The sequence below is a fragment of the Hermetia illucens genome, chromosome 5, assembly GCF_905115235.1.
Source record: "Hermetia illucens chromosome 5, iHerIll2.2.curated.20191125, whole genome shotgun sequence".
Lineage (NCBI taxonomy): Eukaryota > Metazoa > Arthropoda > Insecta > Diptera > Stratiomyidae > Hermetia > Hermetia illucens.
Window position 1 is genome coordinate 110,785,595 of NC_051853.1, and position 17,440 is coordinate 110,803,034.

At 40.8% G+C, this 17,440-nt stretch overlaps 1 protein-coding gene across 1 annotated transcript; it reads right to left on the minus strand.

Annotated features, from left to right (window-relative positions):
- Positions 1–1,297: 1,297 nt before the first annotated feature.
- Positions 1,298–16,941, minus strand: LOC119656811 (zinc finger protein hangover). Its single transcript, XM_038063431.1, has 5 exons — positions 16,464–16,941; positions 7,111–7,365; positions 6,793–7,041; positions 3,369–6,173; positions 1,298–3,270 (listed from the first exon to the last, which is right to left on the minus strand). Exons 1-5 carry the CDS (start codon positions 16,608–16,610, stop codon positions 2,272–2,274), a joined length of 4,455 nt encoding a protein of 1,484 aa, XP_037919359.1. The 5' UTR covers positions 16,611–16,941; the 3' UTR covers positions 1,298–2,271.
- Between the last annotated feature and the right edge of the window lie 499 nt (positions 16,942–17,440).

Genomic DNA, 17,440 nt, shown 5'->3' on the forward strand with positions numbered 1-17,440 from the left:
TTCTCCGCTATCTTACTAGGCCGAATAGTCCCATACGCCCAGAACATCATTGGCCCATACCAAAAAGGCTTCACTCCAGGCAAATCAGCAACAGATCAAATTTTCTCTCTGCGGCAAGCGATGAAAAAACTGTTGGAATATGGCCATAAGTCGTACCATCTTTTCAACGATTTAAAACCACCTATGACAGCATAGCCAGGGTAAAACTGTACACGGCCATGAGAAAATTTGGTATCCCGACGAAATTAATAAGACAGATTAGGCTGACTCTGAATAATATGCGAGGCCAGATAAAAACAGCAGAATCACTCTCGAGACCATTCGACATCAACAACGATCTAAGACAAGGGGATGCCCTTATGCGTCCTCTTCAACCTGGCCCTGGAGAAAGTCATTCGCGATGCCGATGTAAATGCGGGAGAAACCATTCTCTTCAAGTCCACCCAACTACTGGCTTACGCTGACGACATCGACATCGTGGGGAGAACAACCCGAGATGTAAAGTCTACCTTCATGCAGATCGAGCAGGCGATGCGAGATCTTGCGCTGCACATTGATGAAGACAAGACGAAGTACACGGTGGCAACATCAGCGCCAAAACCGGAAGAATAAACAACATGGAATCGCACTGGTCAAACGAAAACTATGAAGTTCCTATGGTCGAAATCACAACCGATAACAGGTACGACGATGAAATCCGCGGATGGTTGTTGGCAGCCAACAGAGCCTATTTCAGCTTACAAAAACTGTTTCGCTCGAAACGTCTCACCATAGGGTCAAAACTCTTACTGTACAAGACTATGATCTTGCCAGTCCTTATGTATATCTCGGAGACTTGGGTTTTTAGCAAAAAAAACTGCGAAGTCTTGGCCGCGTTCGAGAGAAGAATCCTCCGAAGAATTTTTGGCCCCATATGTGAGGATGGACGATTCCGTAGCCTACATAACGAGAAATCTATGAGGGATGCTACGACCGTCTGGTTGTGGATAAAATCCGGCTCAGCAGGTTGCAGTGGGCGGGTCCTTATCCTTGATTCCACACAAAGAATCTAATCTAATAAATATTGTAGAAATAACTTCAGTTACTTTTTTTCTTAACGGGAAAAAAATGTTAATTTCGCGTGCTCTTTCCCATAACTTGGTAAATATTTTGAATTTCGGTCTAGTTTCTGCAGTATACTCTCCTTTCAAAATATATATAAAAGAGAAAAAAGAATTTCTGGGACCGTCAACAGGAAAACATCGTTAAAGCGATTAGACAAAAGTAGTAGGAATGCAGTAAGCTCAAAAACTCCATATTGTGTAAAAATTTCTATTTTAATGAAATAATAATATACTTTACATGTAACTGATTCAAACGAGGTAACAGTAAGGAAAGGATCAAAATCCCAATACAAAATGTATGTAAATTGAAATACATAATAAACTTAGAAAACTATTTCATAACAATGTCTCATTATACAATATCTTGCGAAATTTTGAAAACGTTTGCAAACTCGGTTAATATTAATACACGGAAGTTTTCCAACAGCATCTCCAATGAACGCTTATCAGCTCGGTAACATTTTTCAGATTAATGGTACAACAAGCAAACGTTCAATACAATTATATCTATACAAGTCACGGTAAGGACCGGAGTCAATTGACGAAACCCTTCGCCTCACCCGTGACAACTCATTTGGGCACTAAAAGGACACAACTGAGATTACATAGATGGCTGTTTACCTCAAGAAAAACTTCTCAAATGGCAAGTTAAACCCAGATCAAGTCAGTTAATCATGGAAATTGGAAGAAAAATATGTTTCAATTTCGCTAGACACAAACATTCAGTTCTCCCTTTCAGTTCGGTTTGTCTATTTTTGCTTTATATTTATCTCATTGAAAAAGGATTAGCTAGGGAAAACAAATTTGGTGAATAAATATTGAAATATTCCGTAAATATAAATTCCTATTTTCTATTTGTATGTTCACATTCATACAATGCTCCCAACAGCTGCCAAACACGCATTCACGCCTGGGTGTTCCATCTTCTCTACAAGCAAAAAGAACAAAAAATAAGGTCTGAAATCCCAGAAACACTGATAATTCGAACTGCTAAGCTAACTTGGAATCAATGCAACACGGCCACCATTTTGCTTCCAAATACCACGATAAAATCTCTTAATGATTCAGCACAATTATATCTAGAAATCTACAAATAAAACCAACTAAACCTAATTTGCCATTTTAACACTAAAGTAGATATATTATGCATGTACAAAACTGTATTTCTTTATACAGGAGTTATAGTTGTAACATCGTCTCCGATTTGAATCTTGGAAGCGTACGACTTTTCTTTGGGTATCTCAGTCAGTGTCACTGATCCGGGGCCGTTTAGAAAATGGCTCGTTACATGGCGCCGTAATTGCTTCGAAGTTTCGAAGTACACTTGACATAAATCGCAAGAATACGCGCCCATATTATCTTGATCTTCCTCTTCCTCGCCTTCTTCTTCATCGTTTTCCTCCTCGTCATCTTGAATATCATCTTGGTCTGGATCTACTTCCTGATACTGTTGACTGGAGTCTTCGTCGTATTGCAATTGGTTTCCTCTAACGTTACCATCTTCTCCCTCTGCTCCATCATCCCCGTTCTCATCATCATCATCACTATCATCTTCTTCTTCATGAACATCGTTAATACTTTCTTCGGGTTCTTCGATATTTTCCTGATTACCGTCAGCTTCTTCCATTGATCCATCTCTAGTTTCTTCCGCGTCTGCATTGTCTCCCTTCTCGTATTCGGCTTCATCGTCTTCACCTGTTCTGGGTTTTCCAGCGGCACTCTGACGTCCAGTATTGCTTGAAAAGACCGTGTCCTGCGAGTTACCTTGATCTTCGCTTACAACACTCCCATTTCCATCCTCAGCGTCCCCTCTCGACCTCAAGTGGCTGTTCATGTGCTGAACAAGTCTCTCCTTTCTCGACACTATCTTACCGCAAATTTCACAACCCCATTCGAAAGGGGAAATAAAACTTTCAGTAGCATGTGTCATCTTATGTTTCACCCACTCGGGTTTCTCGTCGAATTTCATATTACACTTTGTGCACTCTAAATATTTGTCAACGAATTTCTTCACACGGCTTGAATTGTTATGCGGACCGCGGTTGTGCACCTCCATTATGTGACGCCTGAGGTTACTCGCACTAGAGAATCCTGTGTCGCAATATTCACATACGTTTGTCGCTTTCTTCTTCTGCGCCAGAGATTTCATTTTCGAGTCGGCGGGAATCTGAAATATTTTCATTTCCATAAGTTATCCAAGAAATTTGCACAGCAAAATAATACTCATAAAAGCAAAAAGCAGATTAGTCTTTAAATAACACTCACCTGTTTACCATCTTGTCTGAAATGCCAGTTTCGATGTACTTTCAAAGCCGTCAGTGCTGGAAATGTTTTCGGACATATATCACACGTATAAGCACCGTTGTCACTCATTCGATTCATGAAGTATTGATTAGGATCATCGGGGCCAGTATCAAACATAGCAGCTAGTGGATTGTCACTATACAAATCGATTTGATGCATTTCCATATGTTTGTCGAATAAATCTTGATCAGTAAACTCCTCATTACAAACTGAGCAATGAACTTTCGGCGCGAGCAACTCAAAATCTTCCTGAACCCGTTCTTCATCTTGCTCCATCCCATGCTCATCCTCCTGCTCGTAATCTTCATCATTCTCTTCTTCATTTTCTGCGCCTTGTTTACAACTGTCATAAACGTCTTTGTTCTGCTCTTCTCCGTTTTCAATATTTTGCAAATCGCTCATCTGGCCACCGGTTTCCCCGTGATGTGTAATGTGGATTTGAAGCATTTTATTCGTGAAGAAAAGCTTCTTACAAATTGGACAGCCCGTTGGATTGGGAACTTCTCGATGTTTCTTGTAACGATGAACCCAAAGACTTTTTCGTCCATTATAAACATTACCACAATCTTTGCATGAATAATCGTTTGCATCGAACTCCGTGTGAGAATTCAAGTGAATGGCAAGCTTCTTGTTTGTCTCAAAATGAGCGGGACAGTAGCTGCATTGGTACCAATAGATAGGGCCGTTTTGGACAGGCGGATTGTGAGCCTCCACTGAGGTATCTTTATCCCGATTCTTATGCACCATACCCTTGTGTTGGTTCAACGACTTCTCGCTTTTGAATTCGGCGTCGCATATCTCACATTCATAGGTTGCATTTATGTTCTCACTAGTCAATATAGTTCCATGGGTTTTGTACAAGTGTACTCGCAAACCTCTCTCGTGCGTGAACTCTGCCTTACAAATTGAGCACTTTATAAAACTTACGTTTTTTACTTGGTGCTCTATCAACATATGCTTACGATACGTCTTTTTCGACGTAAAACGCTTTGAACACAAATGGCAACGAATCCGACGCACTTGCTCAGGCATTGCCGTCTCGACTCCCGTTACTATAGGAGTTGATGTATTTTTCATGGTTGGATTTGCCAAACTATTCTTAACAGCAGACACACTTTGGTACTTCACGACTTCGTTGCTGTAGTGCGAACGCATGTGGTTTGAGAGCGCAACGTTACCGGAGAATCCAGCATGGCACACGGGGCATTCGAACTCTGAAGGTTCCAGCTTAATTTTTTTTGTTGGTTGCAGGTTCTCATCTTCATCTTCATCATCTCCCTCGTTTCCACCATTCGTCACAGACAATAAACTTGGTGCTGCTGTAGTGGGGATAGGGTTATTTTTTACTGCCAGTTGCGGATGAGTTTCAATGTGATCTTTGAAATCTTCCAAGCTCTTCGTCTGGAACGCACAGAAGCAACAAGTATACCGAGAATGCTGCTCTGTCTGGTGCTTCAGCCACTTTTCCTTCGAATCGATTTGCTCCGTGCACATTCTGCACGAAAGCATCTCACGGCGAACTCTAGGAAGGGTTGTTCCGTGCACCTCGTACATATGATCCCTCAGCGGACCCTGTCGGGGGAATCCTGCGTCGCATTTATCGCATACATATCTTTTCGGGACTTGATCGGGATGCTTTCCTTCCATGTGACGAAGTACGTTGTAGTAGTTGTTGTAGGTTTGCCCACAAATATTGCAACTATGCGGGAGCCGAGAGTTGAATGTTTCAGAATATGAGACATTTGTCGAAAGCTCAGAGGGCACGGTCGTATCCGCCACGGATACGTCATTATTGTTTGCTGGACTTGGCAAGTGCAGCTCATATACGTGATCGATGAATTGTTGATGAAATTCAAACTTCTCTTTGCAGGTACCACAGTGTATCATTACAATACATTCCATATTGTTATAATGGCGGCGACGTAAAGTAGGATCCTCGAGCTCCATGTTGCAGAAGCCACATCTTCCAGGAGCGGAATCCTTCCTCACACTATCGCCATGAGCTTCGTAGACATGGCTGCGGAAATCTAGCTTCAATCGGAATGTTTTTGAACACAATTTACATTCGTATACTTTATTATTCAACAGCTCTTTCGTGCCCACCTTCTCTGGTGATGCTACCAAATTCCCCGTCTTCGGGATTTCATTGTCTGCATTATAAAGTTTGTACAAATTTATGCAATTCCTCTTCTTCAGATGAGCGACGAATGGAGTCTTCGATTGAAACTGTTTCAGGCACTTGAAACACAAGTTTCTCGCCAAATTTGTGTATTTTCTTCGCATATGAGCCATGAAAGCTTTGTATGACGGGAATGTCTGAGGGCAACACGTACAAGTCATTGTTTGATACTGTTTCAAGAAATCCTCATGTTTGCGGATAAACAACAATTTAGAATCAGTTAATAAATGCCGGTACTTTTCCGGTTTATCGTAGTCATAGACCCCCATCATCTCTGGTGTCACGGGAGGAGGCGCGGCTCTTAGTTGCGTAAATACTGATAGAGACGACGTGGAAGATGGCATCGAATTTGGTCTTAACGTATGTAGAGGTTTCAGCAATGAACGTGGAGCAGTTGGTTTGATGCAGAATTTCGGTGTTTCGGCATTTCCCATGTCTGTCGCTCGATGCAAATTACGCTCATGACGCCGGGCATTGGTTGCCGACGAAAAAGACATATTGCAAAAACGGCACTGAGTCGCCGGAATACCAGGCGATGCTTCTTGTTGACTTTCAATATCCCTTTTAGTGTGGCCAGCATCAATGCTCTGAAAAGGAACTCTAATTAATTAAAGTGGCAACTAATCGCTTTATATATCAGCATAAAATCTACCAATCTAAGGGGACGATTGTCCCAATTTTTACGCAAACTCATGGTGTGAAGAGTACGGGAAAGTTAATGTAAATAATGTGATGATTTGCTTTTCGCTAGTGGTTATATATTTTAGTGGGTATGTAGTCCCCGAGATACCGAAACCAGAAATAGCTCCATTATTTACATTTAATTTAATCACTACAAAAACCTCAAGAATACCCTTAGCTGCACAGCAAATTAACTGTTTACTCAAATAAGAGAGTAAATTCTAGAACTCCATAAATATGCGCAATGGCAAAATCATGGCGTATTACATCAAGAATAAAGTTCATCGATGCCTTCTAATACTTATGCATGATCATTTGGCAAACTGACCACTGTTTAGTGGTCAGAACGGTTGATTCCAGAAGCTAGTGCAGGCAGCACGCAAAATCTTCTACTTTAAATCTATTCGCATCAATAATATTATTTATGAAAGTCAAAATTTTGCCATACAACTGTACTAAGTGTTCGAAAGTAGTGGAAAGAACTTCCACATCATAAAAAAAAGATATTTATTTGACTCGTCATACCAATTGACTATACGGGTTAACTCTCTTTATTTGAGTTAATCCAAGTGATGTCAGTATTTGTGGTCCTTCGTCGTTCATTATTTTGCTAGGCTCCAAGAGAAATTCATCTTCATCTTCTAACTCCTGCTTTGGTATAACGCCATTACTTTCGAGAAATTCTGCAGGGTTCAGGCTCATTCTCAACGCTGCTTCCTCCTGCGCATCTGCCTCTTCGTCTAAGGGCTCTTCTTTAATAATCATTGGAATAGGCTATAAACAAACAAATAAACAAATTTAATAAACATGTAGTCAAGATGACCGAAAAGTGTTCAAAATTACCATAGGTCTACCAGTAGCAGGTTTAGCTGGCATTCGACTTTGATTTGAACGAACATCGGTACCATTGGCCAGTGAACATGTTTGTTGCTGTTGCATTTGACCGATTTGCCGCCGCATTGAACTCTTAGCCATCTCCAACCAATTCAGTTGTTTCATTTGGGCCGCTAAGCACCGATTTTTGAAGCTTTGCCATGCATTCAGGAAACTTATGCACGAATGACATATTCTCAGAGAAAGGCGATCCGATTGGTTAACCTAAAATAAATGAAACAACAAACATTTAGTGACAATCATTCAATCAATATGAAAATTTCGCGGATATTAATTCCGAGCCAGTTATACATGATCTGTCTCGAATAATAATATATAACAAGTGCTGAAATCTAGTGGCCCTTGGCCATAACAAAAAAAAACAAGCATTCATTCACGTAGGATATGAATGACCCACCTTGCCTAAAAGTCAGGTTATAGCATATGTTTGGAATGAAGCTTAAATTTTAAATAGAGAAAACCCCATGTCGCAGTGGTTCTAACTTATATCCCCAATCCTCATTTACGAAGTTTTGTAAAGGACGAAACTCTGCTATAATCAATTTACTGTTTTACTGAAATGCTTTTCGAGAGCAGTTACATCTACTGTCCTGTGAGAACTGAGTTCTCCCATCCAAAGACTGAATGGTAGTAGAATTCATTCCAGCGAAACTTCCGTTTTGCGCTCAACTAACACGAACATCACACCAGTAAATTGTCAACAATATTTTTTCCAAAGGAAAATGCGCTCATAAATTTTAGAACCGGTATATTTTTTCGAACGAACAAACTCCAAAAAAAATTTTTTGTTAATCAGAGAGAGCATTCATAATTGATAGAAGCATTTACATTTTTTAACTATCGAATTTGAAATGAAGAAAGCAATAATAATAAATCCTTTGTAATATTAGTATCCCACCCCTCATGGTAACTAAGTTGGTACGTGTTGGCAAACTAGAAACAAGGTTTTTTATCGTATGCCACTCAATTTTGACGCAGGCATCCTTGATTGCTCTTTTCAACTCTTCGATGTTGTTGAAATGACGGTAATCGCAGTGGATGTCCTGAACCATCATTTCCAATAGATTTTCTATTAGATTTAAGTAAAAAAAATGTGGAAGTCAAGCTAGAATAGGTACTTTATTAGCGGCAAGCTGGTCTTTTCTAAACCGCGACATATGAACTGCCGCGTTATCATGTATAAAAATTTGCTTTGCAGATCGAAACCGCCTCACATACGACGCTAAATTCCTTGGTAGCTTTCGGAGGTGATTCGAATATTGGTGGACGCGATGAATGCCGTCGCTATCGACTTGCCGAGTACCGAAAACGCCTCCCGAATTGTAACAAATCCGTCACCGATATTGGATATTGGATATTTCGAAATAAGTCGGCTTTAACATCGGTGCTTGAAGCTTCCGCATGTGATAGAGGTTCGATGACTCTTTTAGAGTTTTCCAAACTGCCATGGGTCCAATGTTAGGCGCGAACTCACTACAGAGTCTGCGACACTTGTTGCATTTGACGCGAGGTTAAAAATTGACTTTGCACTTACGCTCAACCAATAGATTTTCGCATGCCATAAGTTTTGGGGCCAACCAAAAATATTGCGATAATACCATGGCTTCCTTAATGTGAGCAATTTCACAGTTAGACAGATCCCTTTTATGAAGCGCGGGAATTTGACCTTTCCCATATTCATTTAACGCACCTTTTCTTCCCATTGTTTTTCGAAAACCTACTGATGCGTATTTTAAATATAATCCCTAAAATCACATAGATTCTTGTGGATCAATCGTTTATGAACGGTTGAAAAAATGGACAATTTGAAACAAGTGAATGCTGTAGGTGATACAATTTACGGATTTAGAAAACATTTTCGAGATAAATGCGTTATCTATGCAAGTATTTCCAAAAAAACAAAAGGTAATTCAAAGTTTCTTATAACTAAGAAATGTTTGAAAAAATTACACTGGTTCTATCATTTATGGACGCACTTTATTGGGAAAGAAACTAAGATTAAGGGGTAACAGCACTGTCGCATTTTCCAAAAAATCCATATCCTCATCGGCATAAAATAAACTTTCAACTTTTTAGGACAAAGGGAAAAGTTTGATACTTGTAAATAAAAATTGTTTGCACTTCCGGGCTGTTTTCCAATCGTGGCAATGTGTTCTGAAATGACTTCATACATCGCGTACGACGTTACGCGCAAATATAGATACTTTTTAATATTTCAATTAATAGACTTATATTTCAATATTCAACTCACGGTGAACGCTAGGAAGACTGGACTAGTTATGTTCACTAGGAACGTCAGGTGGGGCAGCTATACGTTACCCATCTTAGCAGGGACGGAAATCCAGCTGACACAAACAGTCAAGTACTTAGGAGTACATTTTGACTCCAAGTTAACGTGGAAGCATCATCAGCAATCCTGCAGATTGCTCTGATGCTAAAGGAATGCGATAGGTAAGACCTGGGGACTTTCACCCAAATGGATATACTGGATGTATACATCCATAATAAAACCCATTTTGATGTATGCATGCATCGTCTAGTGGCCAAGACTGAACTTTGCTAACAGCAGGAAGCTGCCAACGCAGATTCAGAGACATGGTTGCCTAAGTATTACTGGAGCAATGAGTACTACGCCGACTGCGGCACTTGAAGCTATCCTAAATTTACCCCCCATTCACTTGGAGGTGCAGCCAACGAGGCATATAGGCCCGGTATCATTGGGGCGTGGAAAGGCGGCCAATCAAACGGTCATGCGTCTATCTGGAAATTCCTTGAAAAACATCCGGTAGCCCTGATGCCGATCGATCATATGGTTTCCAGATTCTTCTTTGAAAAGACATACACTGTCGTAATCACCGAAAGAGAAGAATGGTCGACAAGTGGCCATGAGTCTTTTCAGTTTACAGACCTAATAATCTTCACCGACGGGTCAATCATGGAGGATGGATCGGGTGCAGGGATGTTTTCGGAAAATTCGATTATAGAACTGTCCCGACCCCTCGGAAAAATGACGACCATATTCCAGGCAGAGATATATGCCATTTCATTGGCAGCAGAAGAATGTCTGCGACAAAAGCGGAGGGGTCGCACCATTAGACCACTAGAGCGGTATTTTTGTTGTCCCTTAAGAAGTGGGACATGAAAACCCTAGTAGGGCTTTAGACGGGACACTGCTCCTTAAACTACCATATGGAAAAGATTGGGGTAGTGGTTTCGATTATGTGCAGCCAACGTGAGGAGGAGAAGGCCCTGCACTTTTTATGCAGCTGCCCGGCATCCTCAGATCTCAGACGAAGACACCTTGCCAAAGTTTGCTTCAATGAAGAATCTGCACACTGTCTGCCTCTGGAGAATGTTCTCAGATTCGCTAAAGCCTGCGAACACCGTAGGTGGGAAGCTATTGAACGAGCAACTTACGGGGATAGTACGATGGGCCTAGCAATGGCCTGAGTGCTCGGAACTGCGGCTCTCGCCAGTTAACTAAACTAAACTATATTTCAATATGTGCATACTTAACAGCATTTGGGAACGAAGATACTTTAGTATGTGTGTACAGAAGGATCACCAATTTCTTGTTTGAAGTAATGTTTTGCTCTGCAGCCGATTTTTGTGTAAGATATATTTTTGACCGATTACTAAAATATTCTGTGATGCGAGTCGAAGTTCTCTAACAGAAAGATGACTTCCATTGAAATAATTTCAGGCTAAGGGTGATTTGTTTAGTCAGTATTTCTACCAAAAATTGAAAATGGAAAGATAATGGTTTCGATGTTAATTGTAGGTTTGGCTATCGGGTCATAAATCTTGACGTTGTTTTTCGCAAATTAAGAATTTTCTTTTAAATACCATACTTGCCAATTACATAGAAATTATTATTTTCAAAATCACCTATGTGACTTTGCAGGATTGTGGATGTGAAACATGCATCCAATGCAGTTACTTTATTCATTTTTCCCATTTATTATTTGAGATATTATAACATAATTAAATTCTCCTAATTTTCCTTCCCAAAAGAAAAAACACAAAAGATGGCTTCATCTACAGTAGTGGTAACCTCCTCCCAGCTGCAGTGATAGAAAACTTTGATTTAATGTAGATTTGTCTAGAAATTTAAAAGCATCAAAGATAGGACTTCTAATGCTAATTACAATAATGGCACATACAGAAAACAAAGATGGATTCATATCCATTTTTGCGAGAGGTGTTGAAACGGGCAATTAGATGCTCAAAGGTAATTGGAAAGTATGCTATCGATGGCAATCTCTAAAGAACAAGAGAGTTGGAAATTGGTTCTTACAACAATATTCTTTGCAGTTCTGCAATTTCATCAATATTTTGACATATTTGGTCGAAAACATGAATGATGATTTCGTACTGTACGACCAGTCAAATTCAAAGTATAAAGACTCAGATTACAAGAATTCTATATTGAGTAAAATAGAAGGAAAAATGAGAGTACAAAGCAACGAGACATTGAATTTATATTAATTTATACCCATGAACAAAGTTCCTTAAGATGTCTGTGAATTGAAATAGTGAATATTTCTCGTACACGAAATGCTTCTCTCGTCGCATTCCCTCCTTAAGAATTTATACTTCGTACAGCGCCAGCCCCAACCTTCGCATCCTCTGCCGAATTAACGTACTGCAAGCACCAAGCATGTGGCTATTGGTAATCTGCATGTTTTGGAAACATCTGGATTCTTCTATTGTACAGTCAACGTTTTTGGGTCGAAATTCCAAGTGTTCTTTGAAGTTCCCCTCTTTTTTCACGCTTGATAAACCCACTTCCGTTTTTTCCCCGTTTCTTCTTCTTTTTCATCAGAATCAGTGCAATAATGGCAAGTTCATCCTGTGAAATGTTTGCCATTTTGGCCTCATGTGAACACAACTAAAAATACTGACCGGTGTGAATTGAAAACGATGTGAACTTATGTCAGGGAGAATCACTGTCATGTCACGGGTGAGTGAGAATATGCCCTTAATTCATGCATGTATATATATATATATATATGTAAATTAAATACCGCTGGTATTAAGGCACACATATATACATCTGGATTGGACATTACCCGTAGATTTTATTAACATATATATATGCTTGTCCCACATTATTGATACTGATACATAAATAGATAACAGAACCCAAAAAAAGGAAAACTAAAATGTTCACCACTCCCTTATGTTCCACTAAATATCAGAAATAAGATCAATTTCAACAAGTCGGGAAACCGGAAGCTTGGCGCTTCAGGAATAAAAGGTTTTGTTTCCCTATGTGTGGAGCATAACGTAGTTCTCCATTGGCTTATAGCATTGACCTGAGATATTGAAATCGTTCAGTTCTGGGCAGGTTACTGCCATTGCCAGAACTCAGCGATTTAAATATCTCGAAGGGCAGGTTACCGACATTGCCAAAACTCAGCGATTTAAATATCTCGAGTCAATGCTATCTGCCAATGGAGAACTGCGTAATGAAATTATTTCACACATTAATGCAACCTGGATGAAGTGGCATTCCCCAACTGGTGTTCTTTATGATCGACGTATCAGCGCACGTCCCAAATCTAAAATTTACTGCAATGTCGTCCGTCTGCCCCTCTCTATAGTTCTGAGTATTGGTCGACTATAAAGGTCAATGAACGGCGTGTTGCGGTAATGGGGACGAAGATGTTGCATTGCACTGGTGGCGTGACACGTCTTGATTACGTCTGAAATGAGAATATCCGCGATCGAACGGGTTTGCACCGATCGTGGAAAAACTGCAAGAGAGGCGTTTTCGATGGTGCGGTCACGTAATTCACACTAACGAGAATTCAACAACCAGTATTGGTGAGAACATCGAAAGCAATGGTAAGCAAGCAAAAAGCCGGCCAAAACAATGGTGGCTTGATATGCTGGATGGGGATTTAAAGGTCTCAAGGTTACATCCTGATCAAGCATTTACAAAATGACGAAACCGATCACCACAGGCCGACCTCGCTTGTGAACTGATGGCTGAACAAAAAGAAAAAGATGTGAGGAGCGACGAGTGCACGACAGCTCCGTGTAATATAGCTAAAAATTCCATTGCCCTCTATTTTCTAGAAAGCGATTTAAATAAATCATTTGATGGAAAGCCCTGTATTGATAATAGTCATCCTCATACGCCCCACACCCTGAGTTTAATATTATTAGCAAATGCCAACAATTTAACCAACATCAAATATAAAAAGGGGCTAGGGAGAATTAGATTCTTCTTGAATGGAATTTTAATATTTCACTCGAATTTCAATTATTCTCGTTAATTATGACGTCAGCATCTTATTTGTATGGCTTAGGATGCTGTTAATTAGCACGAAATTGATAAGTTTGAACTTCTATAACTTTGACACTAATAGTTGGATTTTCATGGAACTTGGCATGTGTATTCACGAGACTGTTCTCTATGCCGGTGCAATTCGGTACACCTAGGATGAGCTTCAGGGGAGTTTTTTAGTCAATTTCTAAAAGTTGATAATATACTATTAGTAAGTTTATTTGAGCAGATATCGGAATGGGACATATTTTGAGGCCTAGATTTCGTTTAAGCGCACCACCCTGATTTTTTTCGGATTTTTAGGTTCGGTAGTTTCCGAAAATGAGTCCTGTCTCACTTCAAGTGCGTACATGTTGACTCCTTACTCACACACTTTCCAATTTATGCCAAAACTAATGTCAGTTTCGGAAAGTGCAAATCGGGACCTTTCATTTGATACGCTACACAACTATATCCGGTGAAAAAAATTTTTGAATCCCCCCTTTGCATGTATGGGGAGCCCCCCTTTAAACACCACCTAAATTTATGCCACTCGCTGTATGCGTGGGATTTCATAGTTCCCATCTGTCCACCAAATTTCGTTCGGAACGGTTTAGCCGTTTTAGAGAAAAATGCGTGCGACAGACAGACAGGCAGAAAAACAGACATTGAATCGATTTTAATAAGGTTTTGTTTTACACAAAACCTTAAAAATGATAGTCGAGCCCTTTCACTTGATACTCCACATGACCACATTTTGTTTAAAAAAATGCACCCCCCTTTCACATGTATGGTTAGCCTCCCCTCTTAACCCCAACGCTTTAATAAGGTTGTTTCACACAAACTTTAAAAACGATTCTTACTCGGGAATGACTGAATAATATGGGTCTTAGGGCTTGAAATACCACTGTAAATGCTGAATCAGATGATGAAATGACTTGATGTAAAAGGTTATCTCGGTTGAGTGTTATTTTTTGGAGGTTAGAGGGGGAAAATCGACATGTTGTATGTTTTTACGTATTCATACGAATTCCCTCAAGAAAATCTGTCCGAAAACACGCTTTTTCTGATCCGCTTTTAGAACTGTACATTCCCATCAAAATTCATTACTGTGACTAGCATTTTCGAAACTAATAGAATAGAAGAACTCAAATGGAAATAAATTGAGAATAGATTTCGTCCTTCATGTGCCAAAAATTGACTGATATCAGACGGGGATCTGGAAAGGCAACAAGAGATCTTAGTCTGCGGACTTGAACCCAGACACTCCGATTAATTCTGAATAAATAAAACTATAACTAAGCGCCTAAACTATACAAATACATATTGAAGAACTGTATTGATATAGCCCTCCTCTGGTACTCTGCCTGAAATAATCACAAATGAAAAGTCACGTTCGCGCACGGAACAGGTACCCGTGAAATTGATAATCAGAAGCTGAAGTAAAACCTAATAGATGCGACAGTTCTGCTACTGAACACGCATTGCAAAAGAATCCGCTATTCTGGAGAAGCCAGAAGCCAGGATTGAATGGGGCGCTATACTCATGCGCAGGGCACAGCAACCGTATATACTGAACAGGGGGCTAACCATTTGATGTAGTTAGTATTTACCATGTATGCACACCTTATTCAATGAATCATCAACAATTAGAAATGAGTAGGAGATCGGGGTGAATAGTTCAATTGATCTTTTGTAAGTCCTCCATGGGCAGAATGTGTACCCAGGCAGTCCCTCAAATCAGGATTTAAAATACGTGCTCCACTGAACGCAGCTGATGCAATATGCGGTCAGCAGATGGATGCGGGTGAAAATGGAAATGATGGTAGGTGCATCAGCTACCTGCTATAGTTGACATGAAAAAACTTAACTTTTCATTCACGGATACTTCCCCAATTCCGGACATATTCGGAAATATTTTCCACTATACGACATACTGACTTTTCCATAATATTATTATTTATATTATATGCGGATGATATGGGGCATACTAAAATTTAGTATCGATTCAATACAACTTTGCCGCCCTTTGTCCCTTCATCGGGTCAATCAACTAATTGATGTTGATGACTCCAACAATGGGATCCAATGATTTTCAATTTCCTCCATTGACATTTGAAACTGAGAAGCTAAAGGCTCGGAAAAATTAAATTTACGTATTCGCCGTAACATTTGAAGAGCCCAGGAACTTCCCTGAGCTGGTCATGTAGCAGGCTCTGATTAACAGGAATTTCATCACCAAAGATTGTGTAACGAGACACAGCCCAAGCGACCTAGATTACCCCGGCCAAGAAAATTTCCACATGTAAAGAAATACCTGAAGCGCGAAGATGGCACCAGAATTGAACACCTGGTAGAGTACGAGCAGTGCGCTCTATATCCTCTTTAGGATCTCGAAGCACCGGCCAGACACGCATCTCCTTTTCCTCTTCACTACGCCTTTCTTCCATCCAAAAAGCAGATGGCGCGGACCTGAACGAGAAGCGATACGAGCCAAGTACCGAAAGAACTCCACAGAACCAGATTATCCGAATGCCATATATTCGAAGCTGGTCTACTCGTCGAGAATCGAGAAGCAGAATGCGGAGTAATCAATCGCATGACACAATCAAAATGGTGGACGAACCAGTCCATTGGCCACCAGAAACCAGGGAGAGATCCGCCAGCGAACTTGCCTCGATGAACGGCAAGCACAGTCGTCCACAGGAAACCGTAATCGGATATGAGACATGTCTCCGAGCAGGCTTGGGACCAGGCCATCAGGCGTCATTCTCCCAAGGCTTTGGTTCCCGTTTTCCCACAGCCCTCCGCCGCACACCACATGCTGCCCGCGCGGCAAGGCCTGTAGGCAAGCATGACACCGTCGCCATCACAAGGAGCCAAGCCCATGAAGTGCTGCGGGCATTTCCCGTCACCAGCAGGAGTCTCCGTCCGCTCACACAAAGGAGCACTGCAGCCGCGTTGTGTGTCCTCGATCCTTCCGTCTCCCTTGAAGCAAAGAATAACGATTACAAACCAATTGACTAACCTTCACGTTGACGCACGCTTGAATTTTCGACGAAAGAGGTTCCTTATCAGCAGCCAAACTCGTCAGAATTGGAACACATTCACTGTCCGGAGCCAAGCATAGGCGGCAGCAATTTTGCCGTGCCCGCACGATTATCTCGTCCGTCATTTCTGCAACACTTTCAATACTTCACATTTAACGAACACTAGCTTCCAACTTTTGCTTTTCCAACCCCAAACTGATATAAATTCACGACTCGCAGCCGCTTCCTCGCAACGAGTGCACTTCAACTTCTTTACTTCACGGGCCTCGGCTCGACTGTGGTCTTGCCAAATTCTTTCGACTCCACTAGTTCACTTTCCACCGTTTCACGCGTCCTCGCATTCCGCTTACCGCTTTCAGACCTATTCCTAGACACCTTGCTTTTGTAAACACAACCGTTCAATCTCACCGTCTCGCTCTAGCACGCATTGCTCTGGGCTCCCTGTTTCGCTCACACTCCCGCTTTCAGTTTCACTTGATGCACCGCACATACACTCACTGCCAATGCACCCTCAACGCCTTTCATTAGTGTGTGTTTTGTTTTCGTCCCGCCATTATCGAATTGCAAAGCAAATGTCATAACTTCGGAACGAACCGTACACAAAATACATCGCATGGAAACGGGTAGTACCGATGTCAATAGTAACAGCCAGTGGTAAAAACAGCGGTTGATCGCGTATTAAAAGTAAATAAGTTGCTGTTTTCCAAAGTTGCCTCCAAAGACAGTTCCGAGCCCTTTTTTTACCATTTTCTGTTTTTCTCCATATTGAGTTTGAGAGAAGATCGTATTTGAAATTTCAAGACAGGACGGGGTACATTCTACTATTGACGATGAGTGATATAATCAAAAGAAATACTAGAAGAGAAACTAGAACTGGTGCAACATAACTGGTAATTTCAACGATGTAGGCTGAATCAATCTTCTTATCGAATTTATTAAAAAGGTTTTTTTTGCA